The sequence below is a fragment of the Pezoporus occidentalis genome, unplaced genomic scaffold, assembly GCF_034315485.1.
Source record: "Pezoporus occidentalis ecotype Australia unplaced genomic scaffold, CSIRO_AGI_Poc_V1 ctg236, whole genome shotgun sequence".
Taxonomy (NCBI): domain Eukaryota; kingdom Metazoa; phylum Chordata; class Aves; order Psittaciformes; family Psittacidae; genus Pezoporus; species Pezoporus occidentalis.
In genome coordinates this window covers 992,181-1,011,888 of record NW_026914244.1, presented here as the reverse complement: position 1 = coordinate 1,011,888, position 19,708 = coordinate 992,181, and the positions used below count along the sequence as shown (strand labels likewise).

The following is a 19,708-nucleotide window of genomic DNA, read 5'->3' as shown; positions in this document are numbered from 1 at the left end:
ATGTGACAGGAGGTCACTGCAGTAGGAGTGAAGTATGTCCACATCTGAGACTGAGACAGGGTCAGAAGGTGAGGGTGGAAAGGAAATGTGGGTCTAAGCTGAAGTATATTGGTATGGATGCACATGGATAAATCAAACCTACAGGATGCAGCAGGGGAAGAGCGCAGGGAGTTGTGGCTATAACCTTTGTCTGAAATCATATAAAATTTGGGCCAGGATGTGCTACTGGAATTGCAAGATAGATCCCATAATTAAAAACATGGTAGAAACTGAACACAACTGCAAATCTGGTAGCAACAAGGGTACGGAACACTGGCTCAGGGGGCTGCAGGCAGCTTTTTGGAGTCCACCTGACCTGTGGATGCAGTGTCATGCTGTGGTTCATCAGATCCACCCCAGGGTACCACTGGAGGACTCAGGTCAACTCTCACACCCCAGTCTCAGTCACATATCCATGCTCCTCACCTCATGTCAGCTCTAAAGGTCACATTCCCAGCCTTCCCTCTATGCCACACAGAGCAATCTCTATTTTGCCAACAATGCAAATGAATCGTAGGGATACTCACAGAGTAGGATGCGGTCCCAATAACAACTACACAAAACTGGATATCCATTGTTCTGTTCAGTTACCGTGCATTAATGCTCATGTGTGCAAGAGTCATGGAATCATAGAATATTTTGGGTTGGAAAGGAATTTAAAACTCGTTCAGTTCCAGCCCACTGCAATGGGCAGGGACACCTTCCACTAGACCAGGTTGTTCCAAGCCCTATCCAACCTGGCCTTGAACACTGCCAGGGATGGAGCATTAACCATTTCTTTTGGCAACCTGTTCCAGTGTCTCTCCACTTTCACAGTGAAGAATTCCTTCTTTATATGTAACCTAAATCTCCCCTGTTTCAGTTTAAACCCATCACCTCTTGTCCTTTCACTACAGTCCCTGATGAAGAGTCATCCTCTGGCATCCTTGCAGGCCCCCTTCAGATACTGGAAGCTTGCTCTGAGGTCTCCACGCAGCCTTCTCTTCTCCAGGCTGAACAGCCCCAACTTTCTCAGCCTGTCTTCATACAGGAGGTGCTCCAGCCTCTGATCATCCTTGTGGCCTCCTCTGGACTTGCTCCAACAGCTTCCACGTCCTTCTTTTGTTGGGGACCCCAGAACTGTATGCAGTACTTCAAGTGGGGTCTTGTGAGAGCAGAGTAGAGGGGGAAAATCACCTCCTTCAACCTGCTAGTTACACCGAGAAGATAAAATAGGAGTGTGTGTGTGGTAAATGCGTGTTTGCAATCTAATTATCTTTCTAATCTCTCTCTCATATTGAGGGGTCATTTATAGTGATGAAAATGCAGTCAGCCTCAAAACTCGTGGGTGTAGTTTGGCATATCCAAAGGTTCCCCCATATAGAAACCACAGTCTGCACATTTGAAACTGCAGAGTTTCAAAGAGCTGGCATAGCCCATGGGTTTGCTTGCAGAGTTGCAAAGATTGCAGTTACAATTTACTTCAGTGGGCTCGAGGTGATTTTCCACACCTCGAAAAATCAGGCCCTTCTATCTAGCAATCTGCATATAGCTGCTCCAAAGCAAGCTGTGTGTGCACAGCTGAGTTGTTGTGTAAACAGTAGGAGAGACTTCACTAAAGCTTTTCATGTAGTTTTATCTCAACTGCAATTTGTTTCTAGATTTTAAAGGCTGTAGAAACACCCAGCCTTACTCCCTAGAGCCTAGTTTCGCTGCTTCAGCCGTTCCAATGGTATTTACAGCACTGTTTGATTTTATCTGAACTCTTCAAAAGGCCTTGAGTCTCCCAAGAAAGGTGCAAAACATACCCAGGTTCCCTATTGCTAGAGTTGCTTTTCCTTTCCTGGAACTTCACTTGTAATGGGACTGTGTTTGCTTGTTTGCTTTCATCCCCAGGTGTGCTGTCTCTACCTGCCTACTTCAGCCCGTACAACGATGGCTCTGTGTGCAACGATGGAAGGGCTGATGCTTATGCCCAGCTGGAACTCCGAACTTTAGAGCAGTCTCTGTTGGCAACTTGCGTTGGAAGCATCTCTGAACTGAGTAAGTTTGGGCTGTAATCAAACCTGGCTTGCTTTCTGTGAAGCGGGAGAGCCAGTCCCTCCACTGTTGAGGTCAGTGGGAGCGTTGCCATTGTTGACAGTGTGAGCAGTACTTGGCTAACGTTGTGTAAGATTTAATTGCCTTGTGGTGCTGTTTATGAAAATCAGGTTGTTTCATTAGACTGCTTCATATTTAATCACCTTGGAGGTATATGAGACGTGGCTTCTCTAGCCTTTTGGTAGTTAGTGCCAACAGAAGATGGATGCTTTTGCCCAGATGCCTCTGGAGGCTTTCTTGTACATTTGAGGAACAGAGCAGTGACACCTCCCTCAGCTGGTAAGAGGCTTCTCTTTGTTAGTGTTTGTGCAGTGGAGATGTCAAGGGTGCAGGATAGTCAAGGAAAAAGCTTTTGGGTTACTTAAAAGACAAAAAGAGGAAGAAAAAAAAATCTGAGAGCACTTTGGTAACAAAAACTTGTTCAAAACTTTCTTTTTTAATGCTAACCAAATGAAATGTTCCATTCCTAGACTACTCACAAAGCCCCTTTAAAGTAAACAAAAATGATTTGTGTTTTCCCGCTCTACTTTTCCCTTGCAACATTTTTGCTGGCATCACTTTCTTAGTCTCCACCATCTGAATGCTAATGAATGTCAGGGCCAGTTTGTGGGTTTCACCATTTATTTTGCAACCTGCCTTAATTTGAGGTTTTCAGATTCCTTTAACACACCTCTATTTATCCTGGAACACAAGAGAACATTTGTAGCATGGGCCTAAGATTGAATACAGCTTCCTCTCTCTTCCCCCATCCCTGCTTTGGCCAACTTGGTCATTACATCTAGTGAATAGATCTCCTGATACAGTTGCCTACTTTTTCTTTTTTTTTTTTTTTCCTTAAACATTGCTGCACATTGCCAGAAAAATCAAGAGAGTGAGTGTGCAAAGGAGAAGGAACATTTTTCTGTGCTGAAGATTGGAATTCCAGATACGTTTTGGCTATAACTGCGCAGACCCTGTGTTTGTACCAACGCTATCCCTGTAAAACAGTTAGATCCTGGAGAATCAGGAGCTACTGAAGTGGAAAGGCAGAGATGTTAGGAGGCTTTTCCATTTTGAAGTGGGTCCTTAAACAAAATGTATTACACCACAAATGAGTGGCACAGCTTTACACTGCAAACTGAGCTTTTTAATGCTCCATTGATCTGAACCACTAATAGCATTATCATGTTTAGACATGTGTTAGTTTTTGTGGGGGCTCTCCCTAACTGGTGTAACACTAGAACCCCATGGGTTCAGCCAGAGGTTGGTTGGTAAATTCAGTGTCTTGCTGTTAGATATAAATGAACAAATAATAGCCTCCTAAGTATTTCAGAGGGCGGTGTGAACTAGTTCATATGTGGCTACATTCAGGGCGCTCTCTCAGGAACCACCTTTGTGATGGGGCAACTATTTCAGTTCCATCCTTTCCCAGTATTGTAACTGTAGGACACAATAGAGTAACGTTTCCTGTGAGAGTTTTAGGGGACTGTAAAATATAAAAGCAACAGAGGATTCTCCCAAGGCAAAAATAGATCCTGGCTATCTATAGTAATCCATAGGAATCGTTCAGCTCACTGGTATGGTAGTCACACTACGCAAAGATTTAATGTCTGAAGTCTTTATTGCAAAGCTCCTGAGAGGTTGAAATGCACCACAATAAAAGGAGAGTAAACAGGGTGTGCCCAAGGTAAGCTTCTTGCACAAAGACCAGTTTTATGTGACTGCATAGCTGCTGTCTTGGGGTCATTGCTCTGTGAACTTTTAAACAATCTGCAGTCTTAAAATCCTTTCTGAGTAGAAACTGTGTAATACAGGTCCCCTTCTTCCAGGCCTCCTCAGGTCCACCAGTGCTCTGACACATTGGCTCAAGTTCAAAGACCCAAGAGGACTGAGCAGCCCAGAAAGCTCTTGGAACCATCTTCTTTACAGGGCTCAGGGGTAGATTTCTGGCACAGGTTGTGACAGTGATCAAGATGAAGAATGGCTTCTTAAGAAGAGAGTCAGGTCTTGTTATTCTAGAGAAACCCACAGCTAGAGAGAGTGAGAGAAGCAGACCCCTTAAAAGAAGAGATTTCTGTATTGAATATAACATCATTAACTTGTCACAAGTTCATGGGTAGGAGGGTGGAATATCATAACCCAGCTGAAAGACATGGGAATAATCTCACAATATAAAATGGCGATGCCAGCAATGAGACTATTTGTACTGGTGCTACTAGCTTTGCCTTGGGCAAGCTACACTCCAGGTTGGGCAGTGGACATTATGCAAAGACATTAGTAATTTAGCAGGCAGGCAAGAAACTGGGTATATGTGATTGGAAAGAGGAGAAAACCAGGATGGAAAAACCACAGTGCAGCTGAATGTATGATAACTGAGAGAAGTTTCATTCTGTTTTGTAACTAATAACTTGTCATTTGAAAGAAAGTTTAATTTCCCATACAACAACCTGCAGAGTAGCAGCTTGAGGACAGCTTATGCCTTGGTGGAGGAAAAAGATTAAGAGCACACAAAAGCCATTTCTCTTAGCTGAGAGAGACTTTATTTGGTTGAAAAAGTGTACTTAAGAGAACCATGAATTAATAGTAAAGAGGTGCTTTTGCATTCTCTCTCTTTGTGCAGGTGATCTGGTATCACGAGCAATGCACCACATGCAGTGTTTGAACACCATCCGCCCAGGCATGAGCCCCATTCGGCAAACCCGGCAGCAGCAACCCATCTCCTGGTCCCCTGATGCTCTCCACACCCTCTACTACTTCCTACGCTGTCCTCAAATGGAATCCATGGAGAACCCCAACCTGGACCCTCCAAGAATGACCCTGAACAACGAACGGTACGTAGGTTGAACTGTTAGTAGTCAAGGAGTTAGGCTAAGAAGGTCTCCTTTTGTAGAGTAGCTATTGTGTGCATGGGCAGCTTGGGCAGCTTTGTGGATGCTACCTATCAGGCATCAGTTATTCCTGCAGTCAGGCCAGATTACGTTGTCAGCCTTGCCAAGTTTATGAAGCCTTGGAATTGGAACTGGAAAGTGAGCTGTTTTTTCATGCAATCTTTCCGAGCGAGGCATATACTATGTGCTGCCAACAAGGCTTGTCTAGAGATGCTGCCAAAAGTACATGTGGTTGCCTAAAGCAGTAAAGACCTTACCAAAGAAAATGTTACCTTCTCAATAGCACCAATTAACAATTGTCATCATTCTCAGGAAAAGCAATGTTGTTCACTTTGGGGAAGTTTGAAGGGATTTATGAACATCCTTCTTAAGGATTCCTTCAGTTGATGCTGTGTGTCTGGTATAGAAATAAATTTATATAGGAAGCCAGTAACTAAACAGAAAATGCAGTGGGTCTCCCTGCCTTCTGCCAGCACCATAACTGACTCTGAAATAGGCTCATTATTAGAGTGGTCAGAAATTTTCCAGAGGGATGTTTTCTCTGTTAGAAACCTCCCTGGTTTCCTTCCTGCCCAGCTCCTTGGCAGTCTGCCTGACAGGCTAGTGGCAGCAGAGAGCTGAGGAGCCCTTGGAGCCCTAGCCACAAGTTGAGTTCCTTGACAGGTCAGGCAGCTCCCCAGCTCAAAGACACTGGTAGCTAGTTCTTGCAGGGAGACCCAGGCCTCTCCACACTTGTTAGGTTTCCAAAGTTTGAAATGCTTATCCAATTTTATATTGATTTCAGAAATCTTACCTTAAGTGGGAAATTCTGGTTTCTGATTAACTCTATCCAGTATTTGTGCTAGCATATTCTGTGGATGCCTTTTACCATACTGGGTATCAAGACTCTGTCCTGGCCCTTCCCAAAAGCTGGCTGTGGTTGGGAGGTTTCACAATGTAGTGATGTAGCTGGAGGGGGAGGCCACATTCCCATCTTGTTGGAAAGGTGAGCAGAGAAAGAACATCTCTGCAGCTTTGTAAGCAGCATGGTTTCTTCTTCCTACCTGGGGCTTTACTCAGCCGCAGCTTCTAAAATTGATATGAAATCATGGTAACATCTAAATGATGCTCTCAGCCTGCACTGTCTTGCACCAAGCCTGCCAACTGATTTCAGCAGCCCTAAAGGCTTCTTATAGCTGTGTTCACCATCACTGGAACTGTGGCTGATGGCGTCATGGCCAGAGCCTGGCTACTCAGAAGGGAGAAGACCTTGAGAATAATAGTAGGTTGAATTGTGTCCTTTTAAGGCTCTGAATTGTCAGGGTGCAGAAAAACCTACTGGGTGGAAGGCAGCCTCTATAATTTCAGTCTTGATGAGTTACTTTAGGTTAAGGGGAACTTCAAATAAGGATTAAAATATAAACTTATCACCCTCCGGGTCTTTGTAGCTACCTCCGCTGGTCACCTGGTTTTATTCTCTTGGTTGCTGAGCCATCTTTCTGTACTGTAATGTAGTTTCTGCTCTTTGAGATCTCTGTCTGGTGGGAGCTCAGCTGTTTTACAAAGTAAAAAGATTGTCTTTCCGTTTGATCCTACCCCAGAATCCTTTCAAAAAGAACAATCTGTGAGCAGAACTCAAGCAGCAGAGAGTGGGAACTGATGTATGAAGAACCAAGAGGAATTAAGTGAAATAGAGTAAAATAGGGACAGGAAGAAGCTGCACAACTCCGAGCCCATTGGTAGCTCTGGTTTTGGGGCTCACTAATCTCAGTCAAGTGCCCTACCAAGTGCAAGGTTGTTTATTTTGCATTTCATGTTTGCACACTGTGCAAAACCTGAGTTTTCATGAGGCCAGATTCAGCAAAGTTGCGCCAGCAGCTCACACAGTCGTACAGCTGAAGCTGCTAAACAGCTTCTATCAGAAACGTAGATTAAGCTTTCTATTTTGTGTTGTGCTCTTTTCAGCACTCTCAGTATCATGATGTTACTGCAGCAACTTGTTTTGTACACTGAGGATAATAAAGGAGTTAAATCAGGAGTGCAGTTATCTCCCCAATTGCTCCCAAACAATGCTTTTCACATGGCTCACCGGACTGCTTTTGGAATGCGGGCTGCAACTCTATTCTGGTTTAAAATCCCCATTAGATCCTATAACAGCTGTTGTAAGGGAAATTTCTGCCTTCTTTTCTGACCAGTACTTAGCTGAAAAGAAAATTAAAGAGGTTATATTAAAATAAAGCAAAAACTGAAAATAGGTGGGGGAAAAAACAGAACCTGAGGACTATCAGGTTAAATTGGCTTTGAAAAGGTTATGAAACTTGGAAATGAAATTAATAGTGCCCAGTACACTACAAATGAACATCCAACCCTGCATTTCATTTGCTCCAAGGTGTATTTGTATGTCTTCCTGCATTGACCTCTGTGCGTGTTACTTAGCATAGCCAGTGGGATAAATGCTCCTAGCAACACTTTATACAAGAGATAGTTTACTCTTTCCTAGCTTAAGAGGGAAGATGGTTGAGGCTGTGTGTGAGATGCCAGACTCGTGGCAGGATAGATGAGGGCACTGATTCACCTAATGTGACTTGGCAAGGCTGCGCAGCCCAGTTCTTTTATTCTTTCCCGAGCTGTGCTAAATCAGCTGCAAACTCTGCATTGCTCTTTTGTGTGTTTGTGCTCTCTCTTGCTGGAATATATTTGTGTGCACTGCAATCCCAGTTTGTTTTCTACTGAAAAAAAACCCTCAGTCACAAACAAGGACAGTAACCCTGACCAGCTCTCCATTTGCTTGTGCTTCAGTTCCTATGCTCCAGTATAAATCTGTTGGTGGTGAATGCTAATCTGAAGTTTAGCAAAGAGAGGGATGGCTGAGAGAGCTGCAGACTTGGTAAAACCAGATCTTGGAAAGATCTGTGGGCCACATTGATTCAGTGAAAGGAACCTTAGTTGTTCATTTAGAGACCTGACAACCTACAGTCCATCTTGCCTGGCTTTCTGTTGTCTGTGAGCTTTCTGTGTGTCACACTGCAGAGTGCTATGAAAATCATAACACTGTAGGGTCTGGAAGGCTTTTACTGTACTTCAGCATGAAGGCAAGCATAGAATTCAAGAAGCCTGTTAGAGGGTGTCATATGCCATAAAGGGCTTTTCAAAACCTGGCTGAGCATCTGAACATTTTATACAGCAGTCTGTATAAGGTATGAAAACATACATGCTTGCAGTTAGGTATGCAAGGCACCCCAGTGAACAGAGCCAGTTTAAACTCATATAAGCTATGTGCCTTCTTCATGCTAAACACCTTGGCAACTAGAGAACTGAGGTGGTGGGTAAACTGTAGAGTCCTGCAGGAATGGGGTGGATGTAGTTGTGTCTTTAGAACTTGGCAGGTAGAGGAGCTTTCTGTTTTAGCCTCCAGCATGTGAATGATGTGGGATACCAATACACTGAAGCTCTGGGGAGTTTGTGAGTTGGTTATATCTGGTTCTGATACTTACCTCCAGGCATTGAAGCAGTAGGAGGAGGGGAGGCAGAATGACAGGGAAAGCACTCAGGTATCTTAAGCAAAGCACTTGTATTTCCACAGTGAATGCAGCTGCTTGCTGTATGACCAAGCCATGACCCACTTGGAACCCCAAAATGACCTCATTTACTGCATGGACAATAAACCATCTGCTATTTGATGTCAGATAGGCCACATGAGGAAGTGTTTTGCAAATAGAGTGCCACTTGTGCAATACTTTGGCAAAGGAGTTAGACCCTGAGGTGAGACCAAGCTGCCTTCCGCAGTAACGATACACCTGAGGGCCTGAAGGCTCAGAGCCTTTTGGTGTCATCACAGAGCACATCTGCCTTTGTTGCTGCAAAGTGTCTCTTCTGGGCAATAAGATATTTGAGTTTCTAGGAGCTCATAGTCTGTATTGTGTCAGAGATCAGACAGTGTGGGTTTGCACTATGAAGAGTGAGCAGGCATGTGGCACTCCCATTGCTTTCTTTCTGCTCTGGGCTCTTTCCCATTGCTTATGTCAGGCTGGCTGAGCTTGGGAGCGTTCTGCAGTGTGAGCTCATGTCCCAGAGCAGCAGGGCATGTTTGCTGGGATTGTTTGGGATCCTGTGACTTGAGAAGGGCCATCCAAAGGTAAATGAAGTTTCTTTCTCCCTTCTTCACTTTCTCCCAAGTGGAATATAAAGCTTTTGTCTTATTTTTAACAGTGTGTCAAGGCAAGAATGCTCTCTCAGTGATACTTGTCTCAGGGAGTATTTGTCTGCTCCCTATACAGCACAAATTGAGGTCAGTATTGTAGTCTTACTTTACAGCTGGGTGAACTAGCCTATCCTGGACAGGAGAGTGGTCCAGCCTTAAAGCTAGGAATAGACAGCTTTGATTGCCCTCATCCTATCTCATTGTGATTATCATGTGCATACAGCATTTATTGTAGGAAAGTTAGTATGATCTAATTCCTAAGAACAGGCAAAAAGTTGGATTCTGCTTCACTGTGTATATGATCATGTCTTTGGTAGGCTGAAGCTTCCTCCTCTTCCAGCTACCCTATTAAACAGTTATACATCATGTTTGCCTGTTGTTAATACTGTTGTTCTGTAGAATGTTCTAAAAGTAATTCTTGGCTTATCCACCAGTGCCCATGGATGTGGCCATGCCAGACCTTTTTGAGCTATCCATGTCGCACATGTGCCAAGTTTTACATGTTGTCTGAGTTTGCTGGGGCATTCTTTCATTCCAAACATCAGTGAGTATATAAAAGAGTTTACATCAGCAGAAGCACACAGACTGCACCCATCTGAGTCTGCCAGTGAAAATCCAGTAAAACACCAGGGAAATTCCTGAGCTGATGTAGGATTTGTCAGCTGCCAACAGTAAAATTTGGAGCTTGCCAGTTCAGTGGAGACTCACAGCTCTTCAGCTGGAAAAGCTGTGGACACTGCAAGAAGCCAACTACAGTCACACAGAGGGCTACCTCGTAAGAAAACAGAGAGCTTCCTTCTGTTTTCCATGTGCAGGCATCTAGAAGGCTTCAGATCTGCTGCTTCTCTGGGGGAGTGTGGTCTGTGATGCGGTTCTAAACAAACCTGAGCTCACCCTGTTTCTCTCTTGTCACATGAAAACCTTCAGAAAGGCTCCTGCTCATCCTGCTTTCAGCTGGGTGGCTGCTTTAATCTACAAGGTTCAAAAGCAACCTAAATTGTTTTCTGCTTCCAACAGGAGTCCTCCCATTACTTCTGTTACCTCACATGATCCAGGGCCCATGCATAAGCCTGCAAACAATATTTTCCCTTAGAGTACTTAAAGGAGGGCTACAAGAAAGATGGAGAGGAACTTACAAGAGCAAGTGGTGATAAGACAAGGGGGAATGGCTTAGAAGTGAAAGGGGGTAGATTTAGGTTATTAGGAAGAATTAGATACTAGGCAGAAGTTCTTCCCTGTGAGGGTGCTGAGGCGCTGGCACAGGGTGCCCAGAGAAGCTGTGGCTGCCCCATCCCTGGCAGTGTTCAAGGCCAGGTTGGACACAGGGGCTTGGAGCAACCCTCTCTAGTGGCAGGGGTTTGGAACTGGATGAGCTTTAAGGTCCCTTCCAACCCAAACCATGCTATGATTCTATTTTTGAGTAGGGTCAAGCAGGAGAAATGGTCTAGTGCCTGCTGTCCTGTGCCACAATAGCTGGGCAGGAGGAGGAAGGAGCTGAGCTGTCTGCTTGGGTTTTCTCTCTGTGGAGGATTTCCAGCAATGACTGCTCTGAGACATTATTTATTGGGAAAGAACAAAAAAATGCATCTGATGCTGCCAGAAGAAAAGGCTGCAGCCCTTTCATGCTATTTTTGAGTGCTGTTTGCTCAATGCTATATTCTTCCAGTATTTAAAGTATTGATTTAAGTCATCATTGGCTAGAACACTTGGTGTTTAATGTCCTGTGGCATATAATCCAAACTTACTCTGGCTAGCATGGAAAACAGAGATGGAGCTAAATTAATAGTTCCTGATACAGTGTCAAAATCCAGTCTGAGCACCTCCTTATTGAGTGGTGATCAAGTTTGCATTTTGGCCTGTTGTGCTCCTTAGATTCAAACACTCTTGTTTAAACCAGACTGAGCAGAGCAGTGGCCTTACAACCTTATTTTATCTTTCATACTTTGCAAAATGCAGTCTGTCTTCAGGTACCTCAGAGACACATCACAGACTTCTATTGAGAGAAGAATAATCTCCAAGTAGTTTGTGCATCTGCTTTCCTACAGTGCTACTTTTCAAGTGTCTTCTGGCACAGTTTCCATATCAAGAGCCTTGCAGTGGTTGATGCAAATAAAGAGCCCCTGTCCTCTGACTGTATCTTATCCCCAGTGACCATCTGATGAAGATGGTCTCCTCGTCATGTTTTCTATATTGAAAAAGCATTACATTGATCCTAGTACCTTTTTCCCTGATGATCTTTAGGTGTATCATTAGAAATAACTAGAGCCTTCAGCTCTTTCCCTCATGGTTACCTGCTTTCTTCCCTTGGCACAGCTGATGTTCATTCCAACACTGCTAGAGGCAAGAGTGATTTGGTCACATGGATCAAATTTATACAATGATATCAATTAATATTAAAGAGAAGACTAACATCACAGTTATTCATGTGAATTGCCTCCATAATGTCTTACATGGGAATCCAACTGGCAGAAAAGAAAGGAAAATCAGGAATAACCTGCAGAGCCTGCTGCTGAGCCCTGTGTTCGCTTGAGCTGCATCCTCAGCGTCGCTGACGAGTATCACTGCATTCAGAGCTGGTTAAGGCTTTTCAGGACAAATCTTTTCTCCAGATGGATGTTTCCAGACTCTCATTGATCTGTCATGAGGCTTTTTTCCCCCCTCTACTCTTTTTAACTGCAGGTTTATGGAATTTTATTAAGTGCAATAGCTACATCATTGTCTGTCTTTCAGATTTATCTGTGGCCCAGCCTTTCCTAATTCAAATTTAATATATTTATGTCTGAATTCTTCTGTTTTACAGCCATATCCTATTGTTACCCTGCCCCATCAGGAACAGAACTTGATACACTTAGTTCAATGAGCTGTGTCTTCGAAAATGTCTGCAGTAAAATAAGTTCTGGGATCTCTTGTCTGAGAGATCTTAGTATCTGTCTGTCTACAGCTGCCTTAACAGTCAAGACTAGGTATATAGGAATAATAAAAGTAGACCTTGATTCAGTCATTTGCCTTGAGAGAGTATAATGTTGTAATCATATATTCATGATTATGTATTTAAATCCACATGGAGTATCCCTGAAGTCAATGGTGTGATTACAGAAAGATGTGTCAGTGAGCATATTCCAGTCCCATCCCCATGCAATAGTCACATTGATTTTACTCCTGTCTCGCCAACTATTTTGATACAAATATATTGACTGAATAAATATAGGGGAACAGAAGGAAGCCTGACATTGAACTGTGCTGTCACAAAATTGCTTGTTCGGAGTGATATAAAAATGTGTTCCTCTGTTTTAAAGAAGAAAAAAGAGCGATTTGCTATTGATGAAAGATTAGTTTGGTAGATTTATTAGAAGAATAAGAGGGATATAAACAGGTAAGATCAGTTTCTCCACCAACACTGAGGAGAGAATCTGTTACCCTGTATTGTTGCCTGTTTCAGATTCAACCAGTTACTGTCAGACTTAGTTGTGATTTTGAGATACTCATTCAGAAGTGCAATGGACTGAGTGACCCTATTTCAGAGGCCAGTTAAACTACAATCAGTGTGTATCTATTGACTAAAATTAACTGTTCACTGACAGTGCTGTTCCTGACTTTAGGCAGGATTATGGATTTGCTGAGTCCATACTAAATAGTTGCAATATATTGAATAACTTCCCCAGATTTCAGAATTGAGAAGATGTGATTTAACAGGAGTCAGTAGCTTTATCACACTTGTGGTGAGCAGCTTTCGCCTTCCTGCTCTCTATGGTGACATCTCAGCACATATTACAGTAACATATAGCCAGAAGAAAAACAGAAATGCTTAGGAATTGCTGACTTTTTAACAGTCAGAACCTGTGCTAGTGGGACTCCTACATAGTGTTCCTGGTGTCCTAACTGGAAGACTGAAGAGATATCCAGGATGCAATGTCTATGTGTTTATTACTCTGCGTGTGTGTGTCCATGCATGCTCTGAACACCACAGCACTGGCTGTGTGAAGTTTAAAGTCCCATTCAAGTCAATAGGTGACAGTCAATAGTTATGTTTGGGCTCCTGGTGTAATGCTCCTACCTTTATTTTGCATCATCTATTGAAGTGTTTTCAAGTCTTAATTTTCTGAATTGTTCATTTCTTACATAGTTCAAAGACCATAGTGACAGGACAAGGGGCGATGGATTTAAACTGAAACAGGTGAAGTTCAGGTTAGATATAAGGAAGAAGTTCTTTACTCTGGGGGTCCTGAGGTGCAGGCACAGGTTGCTCAAAGAAGTGGTAAATGCTCCCCCCCTGGCAGTGTTCAAGGCCAGGTTGGACAGAGCCTTGTGTGACATGGTCTAGTGTGAGGCATCACTGCCCATGGCAGGGGGTTGCAACTGGATGATCTTACGGTCCTTTCCAACCCAAACTATTCTATGATTGCAAAATCGGAATGTGAGGGATAACCTTGGCAGTAGTGAAGGGAATTAATTGCAAACCCTGAGGATCAAATCCATCCAAGTGTAACTGCTGAAGCTGGCAATGCTCTACTCTGAATTAGTTTTTTCCCTGCCTCTGTCTTTTGTTGTATAAGCAACCACTGCTCAATTACTTTTAAACTCTGCTATCTCACACCTGGGACAGCCCAGCCTTTCTTCCCCATTACTGGCTGTAAGCAATTTGTAGTGTTGTTGGAGTGTTTCCAAAGTAGCCTGTATCATCTGATCTTGCTGTATTGGAGCAGGGGTGTGGTACAAACATAGATTATTTAAATTCTCTGCAAAGTATCAAGGAGAAGAATCTCCCTGTAGATGGGATTGAACAGCTCAGAGCAGACTTTATGGAGAGTAAAAGAGACTGCCTTCCTCTGCCCGCCTTGGCACACAGGGAACATTACTGGTAAAAAAAAGAACATATGTACATGTATGTGTATACACCAGCTCTCAGGCAGTCTAGAAACCTTCCTGCTGCTTATGCACTGATTTCCATGGACAATGGTTAAGGATGGTCTGAGAAGTCTTCAATGTCACAGATACAGAGGAGACAGGTCACCTGAGAGGTTACCAGTTTCACATGGTCATGGGCAACCTACTCTAGCTGACCCTGGTTTTAAGCAAGGAGGTTTGGACTAAGCAATCTCCAGGGGTGCCTTTCAACCTCATCTGGTCTCTGGTTCTAATTACAGTATTTGTCTCTTAAAGTTGTTTTACCTGTGTCAGCCTGGTTACTTCCCAATCATTGATAGGTGTCTACCTGGCTATGCAGGTAGACAGCAGGCAGCAGCTGGTCCTTACCACCTACCTAGAGAAGTAATAAGGCATTTGACAGTCTTTGTCCCCTCAGTTACAAAACACTGGTTTGACAAACACCACCTTCTGCTTTCTTAGGTACTTCACAGTGAACGTCAGTGCTTGCTGGAAAACCCCAGAAAGTCTGTCTGACATAAGCCATTTCTGGTGAATGTCTCTATTTGTAAACATGCCTGAAAACTGCATAGATGATTTCTGGCTGTCTGGTTTAGCAATGAAGATATGACAGCCATTGTGCATGTATGTGTGTGTGCTACCACCCTGCAATTACTACAACTACAGCTATGGTAATTACTGTAACTACTGTAAAGATGTCCAGGTTAAGTTCTTGGCTCCTGCTCTTAAGATTCCATATGTTCAGATAAAAAAGAGGATGCAAGAAAATGAGAACCTGGCAACTTAGCTGCCAGGGCTGGTGCCAACAGGAATCTTCAGTGTCTGTAGGCACCCTGTGTTGTGTATTGTTTGCAGTTTGCTGTTTCAAGAGAAGATGACTGAGCAGCAAGCTAACATCAAAAATGAAGGAAAAATTATCCAGGGAAACTTAAAATAAAACCATTACAGCATGTGTTGCTAAAAGGCATTGCAAAAACATAGAAATCAGTAAGACAAGGTCTCCTGGCTTCTTTTTCCACCTTCTGGACAGTGAAAATTGTAGAGCACTGACCAAGTGTCTTAATTTCTCTACTTGATTCTTGCTGGTTTGCTGTCATTTAAGATCATCCTTTCTCCATTTTTCCTAGGCAGAAGGTCTTTAAAAGCAGTATCATGATACCAACACAGTGCTCTTTTAACTAAGTAAAGAGCAGTAAGTCTGTGGACGGAGGGTTCTGAGCATATTGCAAGAGCGATGGTGGTTACAAGCTGCCAGGTTGCTTCGTTTTCAGTAATTGCTGCTTCCAATTGAAGTTAATATTATTTCCTATTGGACTAAATTACAGCCCTTTACTTGCAGAACTTGCCTGTTTCCTGAGGAAGGAGTTAGCTGGTACTTTAACAAAGGCCACACCAAATAAAGGTACAATTCTGAGCTGTTGCTGTGCAGCAGCCAGGACTGGCAGCTTGGTGGGGTTTTCACTCTTACTGTTCTTGACGTCTTTGTAGCAGAGAACCAAGAGTTGAGCTCTGCTGAAGAGTAAATGTTTCTTGGTATAATTTATGATAATAGCAACAATCATTCTTTCTCTTTGACCTTATGGAGATTAGAAACTAAGCTTTCCCTGGGGTAATCCTAGATTGCTATGTCTCTGCTTTGTTTCCTTTTTAAAGGAGACCCTGCCATTTTGCACTTCCTTGTCTTATACTTACAAGTGAATGTACTGCCATGACCTGGTGGTCACTTATGAAGCTAACTGCACTGTTTTCATCACATAGTTTTGCAGTAAATGCTGAACTGACTGTTTTAAAAAGCATGTCTGCTCTGCAAGACAAATCCTATTCAAATGAGTTGCATGTCTGAGCTGATTCAGCCCTGGCTCATGGATTCTTCTAGGGCTAAACAACCTTGTGTTGATTCTATGCATGCTGGTTTAACGTGTTTGTTTAGAGAGGAAAGAGACTAAGCTGTGCTTACTGCTTATCATTGTAAATCTGGAGTAACGCTGTGAAAGGTGTAGTTTCAATCTGGAGTTAGCTACAGAGAACTTGAATGCCACTGAAGAGTTTGTACCCAAAGTTCTTCCATGGAATAAAACATATATCATAATGGCTAGAGAAGAGAAGGAGTGGGACAGGAGCTGGAAGTTTTTATCCTAAGCTTGCTGGAAAACTCTCTGCTACTGTAAGGAATTCACTAGGCCATTCCTCACCTCTTCAGAAATGCAAAAGATCCTTCCAGAGAAACATGTTGTTCTTCTGAGACAGGTACTTCAGTATTGGTAGGCTTTCTCAGCAGGAAAGGATGAGTTGTCCATGATGCAGTATTAGAAGATAGTTAAGCTAGTTGAGAAGATTATGAGCACATTACTCATGTTATAATTTCATGCTAATATAACTTGTGTTATATATGGATCTTGCTGTAACTGCATTGCTTCCAGCATCCAGACTGCGTGATTAGGAGTTACCTCTGTGGAGCACTGCCCTGTGCCAGGAAGTCAGCACTTAGTTCCCTCTTGTGGCTGCCAAATTCTTCAGGAAAGATCTCTCCAAAGACTTGGTGCATTAGAACATCACAGAAACATATGTTCCTTAAATGACTTTCCATCTGGGCATTCCATTCTTCCTTATTCAAGAAGTTACGATAGTTTAATTAACTCTTTAGTCTGCTAAGCTCTGCGTTGTGACACTAAATATGCTTAAGGGTAAGTGGCCAAGCTCAATCTGCCTGTACACATAGAAAGGGCATTCACCCCAGTGTAAGCTATGTACTTCTTTATTCATGTAGTTGGGGCCCAGAAGTACCTCCTGTGAGGAATGGCAAATGAAGGCTAGTTTATTTCTCAAGTAATTTTGTTTCTTCACGTTTTTTTTTGAGGTAAAAACTCTGGGAAGAGGTGTTTCCCAGGTTTTGGATATATTTTACTGATTGCTCTTCCTTTGTGTTTGGAACGCAGAGCACAGGGTGTTGATAGAAAGGTTTATTCAAGCAACAGGTAATGAAGTGTAGGGATGATGAAAACTTCGAATAACATTTTTCAACAAGCTGAAAAAGAATAATTGTGCACGTTGACTTGGGGTTAGAATTGATGTATGTTTGATTGTCACTTTTTACATATTCATCGATGCTTCTGTGGGTTTAGATCTGCTTTCTGGCAGCAGAATTGTAATGGGGCTGAAAGGCAAAAATAACCTTATAATTTGGTATTGGAAACAAAACTTATTAATGTTGTCATGCAAGTCATAAGCTGGAGCTTGAAATTCTTCTGTGTTCCCATAGTAACCACAAGGCAGCACCTTCTGCAATGGTCAAAATGAACCAGGTTGGACCTGTTGCAAGAATAGGTTTTAACTGTGTGTAAGAAAACTCCATTCCCTTACCCCCTATTAGTTTTATCTGATCTATTAATAGAAGAATAAATTAATGTATTAATTTAAGCGCACTTTTTAGAGAGAGAGATGGGGAAACAGATAACCTTGATCCTGAGAGTTGGATGACAGTTGGGTTTTTTTATCTACCTCCTAGCCTGTACTGCAGATGTCATGGGTATAAACCAGCATTGGCAGTGTTTTATTCAGCTGTTTGCAAACTCAGCATAAAATCTGCAACTCTGTAGTTCAGAATAGATGGGATGTAAAGCTTTGGTAGTGTGACAGGTTGCCTCCTGTTTGTGCTGGTAGTCTTGGCAACTGCATGCATGGTGGTGTCAAGATTTGAAGGTAAGTGCCTCTACATATTTTGCAAGATTGTTGTTTGTGGGGATTCCCCTTACTTCTCATGTAGAAATAACTGTGTTCTGAGGAATGGTTGAAGTTACCTGCTAGATTCTGCAGTGCATATGTGGATAACATTGTCCTTCTGGAGATACTGGGAGAACACTTGAGTCAGCTTTATAAGCTAACAGTGTTTGAAAGACTTGAGACCATGAAATCATGAGTTCATGGTATTTTATCAGCTATGCCTATTGTCTGCAGCACATAAATTTATTATAAGAGGAACTCTACAACTCTATCTGTAGATCTATAGACCTTTCCCTAAAAGAAAGCAACATAGTCCTTGTAGATCAGTAGAGACGTCAGGAGGCTACTAATACCCAAGGTGGTAAAATCTTCTTAGCATGACTTTACATGTGTCTGCATTGTTCTTGCCCAGACCAAACTGTTATCTGCTGAAAAATCTCCTGCAGGTATACATATTTTATATATAGAACACACTATTATATGAAATTCATACACTGTAACAGTCAAAGCAGGAGGCTGTTCAGCAGCAGTGCTGGCAGATCCAAGGAACAGTGCTGAAAGCTGGAATTTGTGGCATCTGAGAAGCACTGCAGCTCCAAATGTTGAAATTCAATGCATTAATGCTCTAAATTTAGGATATTTGGAAACTGAAAGAATTTGAGCCTGACCAATCAACTCTACCTATCAGACTCCCATACTTAAGCAGTTACGTCTACCATTTGTCATGCTCTTTAGGCTCATTGATATGACCATAAAAATCACAGTGATATAAGCATTAAAAGAGTTTGAAATTGGGAATATTAAACACAAAATGGAAGAGTGAGGGGATTTCTAGGTTGGCATAGAAGGACTGACTTCACATTTGTTCTTTTCTTTAAGTTCAGGACACTTCTATTGCTTATATTTCTTATGTCTATACAGTTACATGGCACTTAATTTAATTAAGGCAGAATGCAAATATATAACTCATTGTGCTTTCCAGTAGAAAACCATAAACACATTCATTCACCACTGGTACCAAACATCTTTGGATGAAACAGACCTCTCTTTCCCTTCCTGCGCAGCAACTCTTCAATATTTTAAGACAAGAATTGAGGAACAAAACAGAGGCATCTTGAATAGAGGTGAAATATGTTCATTGAGCAGCTTGCCTTTAGGTCAAAGTGATGTTCTCTTGCAAAATAATAGGTTTAAAAATGCACACTGTCATCTATTTCATCCAGAAGTGATGTTACTCCTCCTTATCTTTCATTAGTGACAGATCTTAGGTGTCTTACCTAATACTGGATTAGAGAGAAGGCTACTGCCTGTTCATTCACAAATGCTACACCTGTGGGCTTGATTTCCTTTTATTCGAGGACATTTTAGCTGGTTTGTGAGACTTTCTGTGATTGTAGTATAGCAGCAGGAACCTGGGCTGGAGAATTACACTATAGGGTGGAGTGGGTGCCACACATTACATTACTGTGCTCAAGAGAGCTCCAGAATAAGTTTGTTTCATCTGCATGTATTGGTGTGTTCCTCATGCCTTCATGCTGAATTAGCTTCTGAAACTTCTCAGACTCCAGGAATGTGAAAAGCAAAAAGATTACTTAGATCTTCATTAAGAAAACACATCAGCATCAGGTGAGACCAGCGACACAGGCAGGCCATACTCACAGTGGCGTGACATGGCACAGAAGTATAATATAAGTCAAGCCGTTAGAAAAATGGAAGTTTCATCAATTTTTAGTCCTGAAAATGAAAGTATCTTCTTCCAACCTTGAAATTTTAGCCTCTATTTTGTCTTTTATAATTTCTCTTTTGGAATACTGATTAGGTTTCAGTCTGTGCTGTAAGGTGAGTAGGAAACTTTTCCCTATTTATTCCCCTTGCTTTGGTGCGAATTATCTCTGTTCAGCTGAACAAACTTTTCCAGTTACAATTAATTAAACAGCTT

The 19,708-nt window shown here is 42.4% G+C and overlaps 1 protein-coding gene across 4 annotated transcripts in view; it reads left to right on the top strand.

Moving 5' to 3' along the window:
* ABTB2 (ankyrin repeat and BTB domain containing 2) overlaps positions 1–19,708 on the top strand; it is a 166,063-nt gene that overhangs the window by 109,230 nt on the left and 37,125 nt on the right. For all 4 annotated transcript variants that reach the window (XM_062621950.1, XM_062621951.1, XM_062621948.1 and 1 more), the window contains 2 exons: positions 1,915–2,061; positions 4,718–4,928. In XM_062621950.1, coding sequence (XP_062477934.1) covers positions 1,915–2,061; positions 4,718–4,928 — 358 coding nt within the window. The remainder of the gene's footprint in view (positions 1–1,914; positions 2,062–4,717; positions 4,929–19,708) is intronic.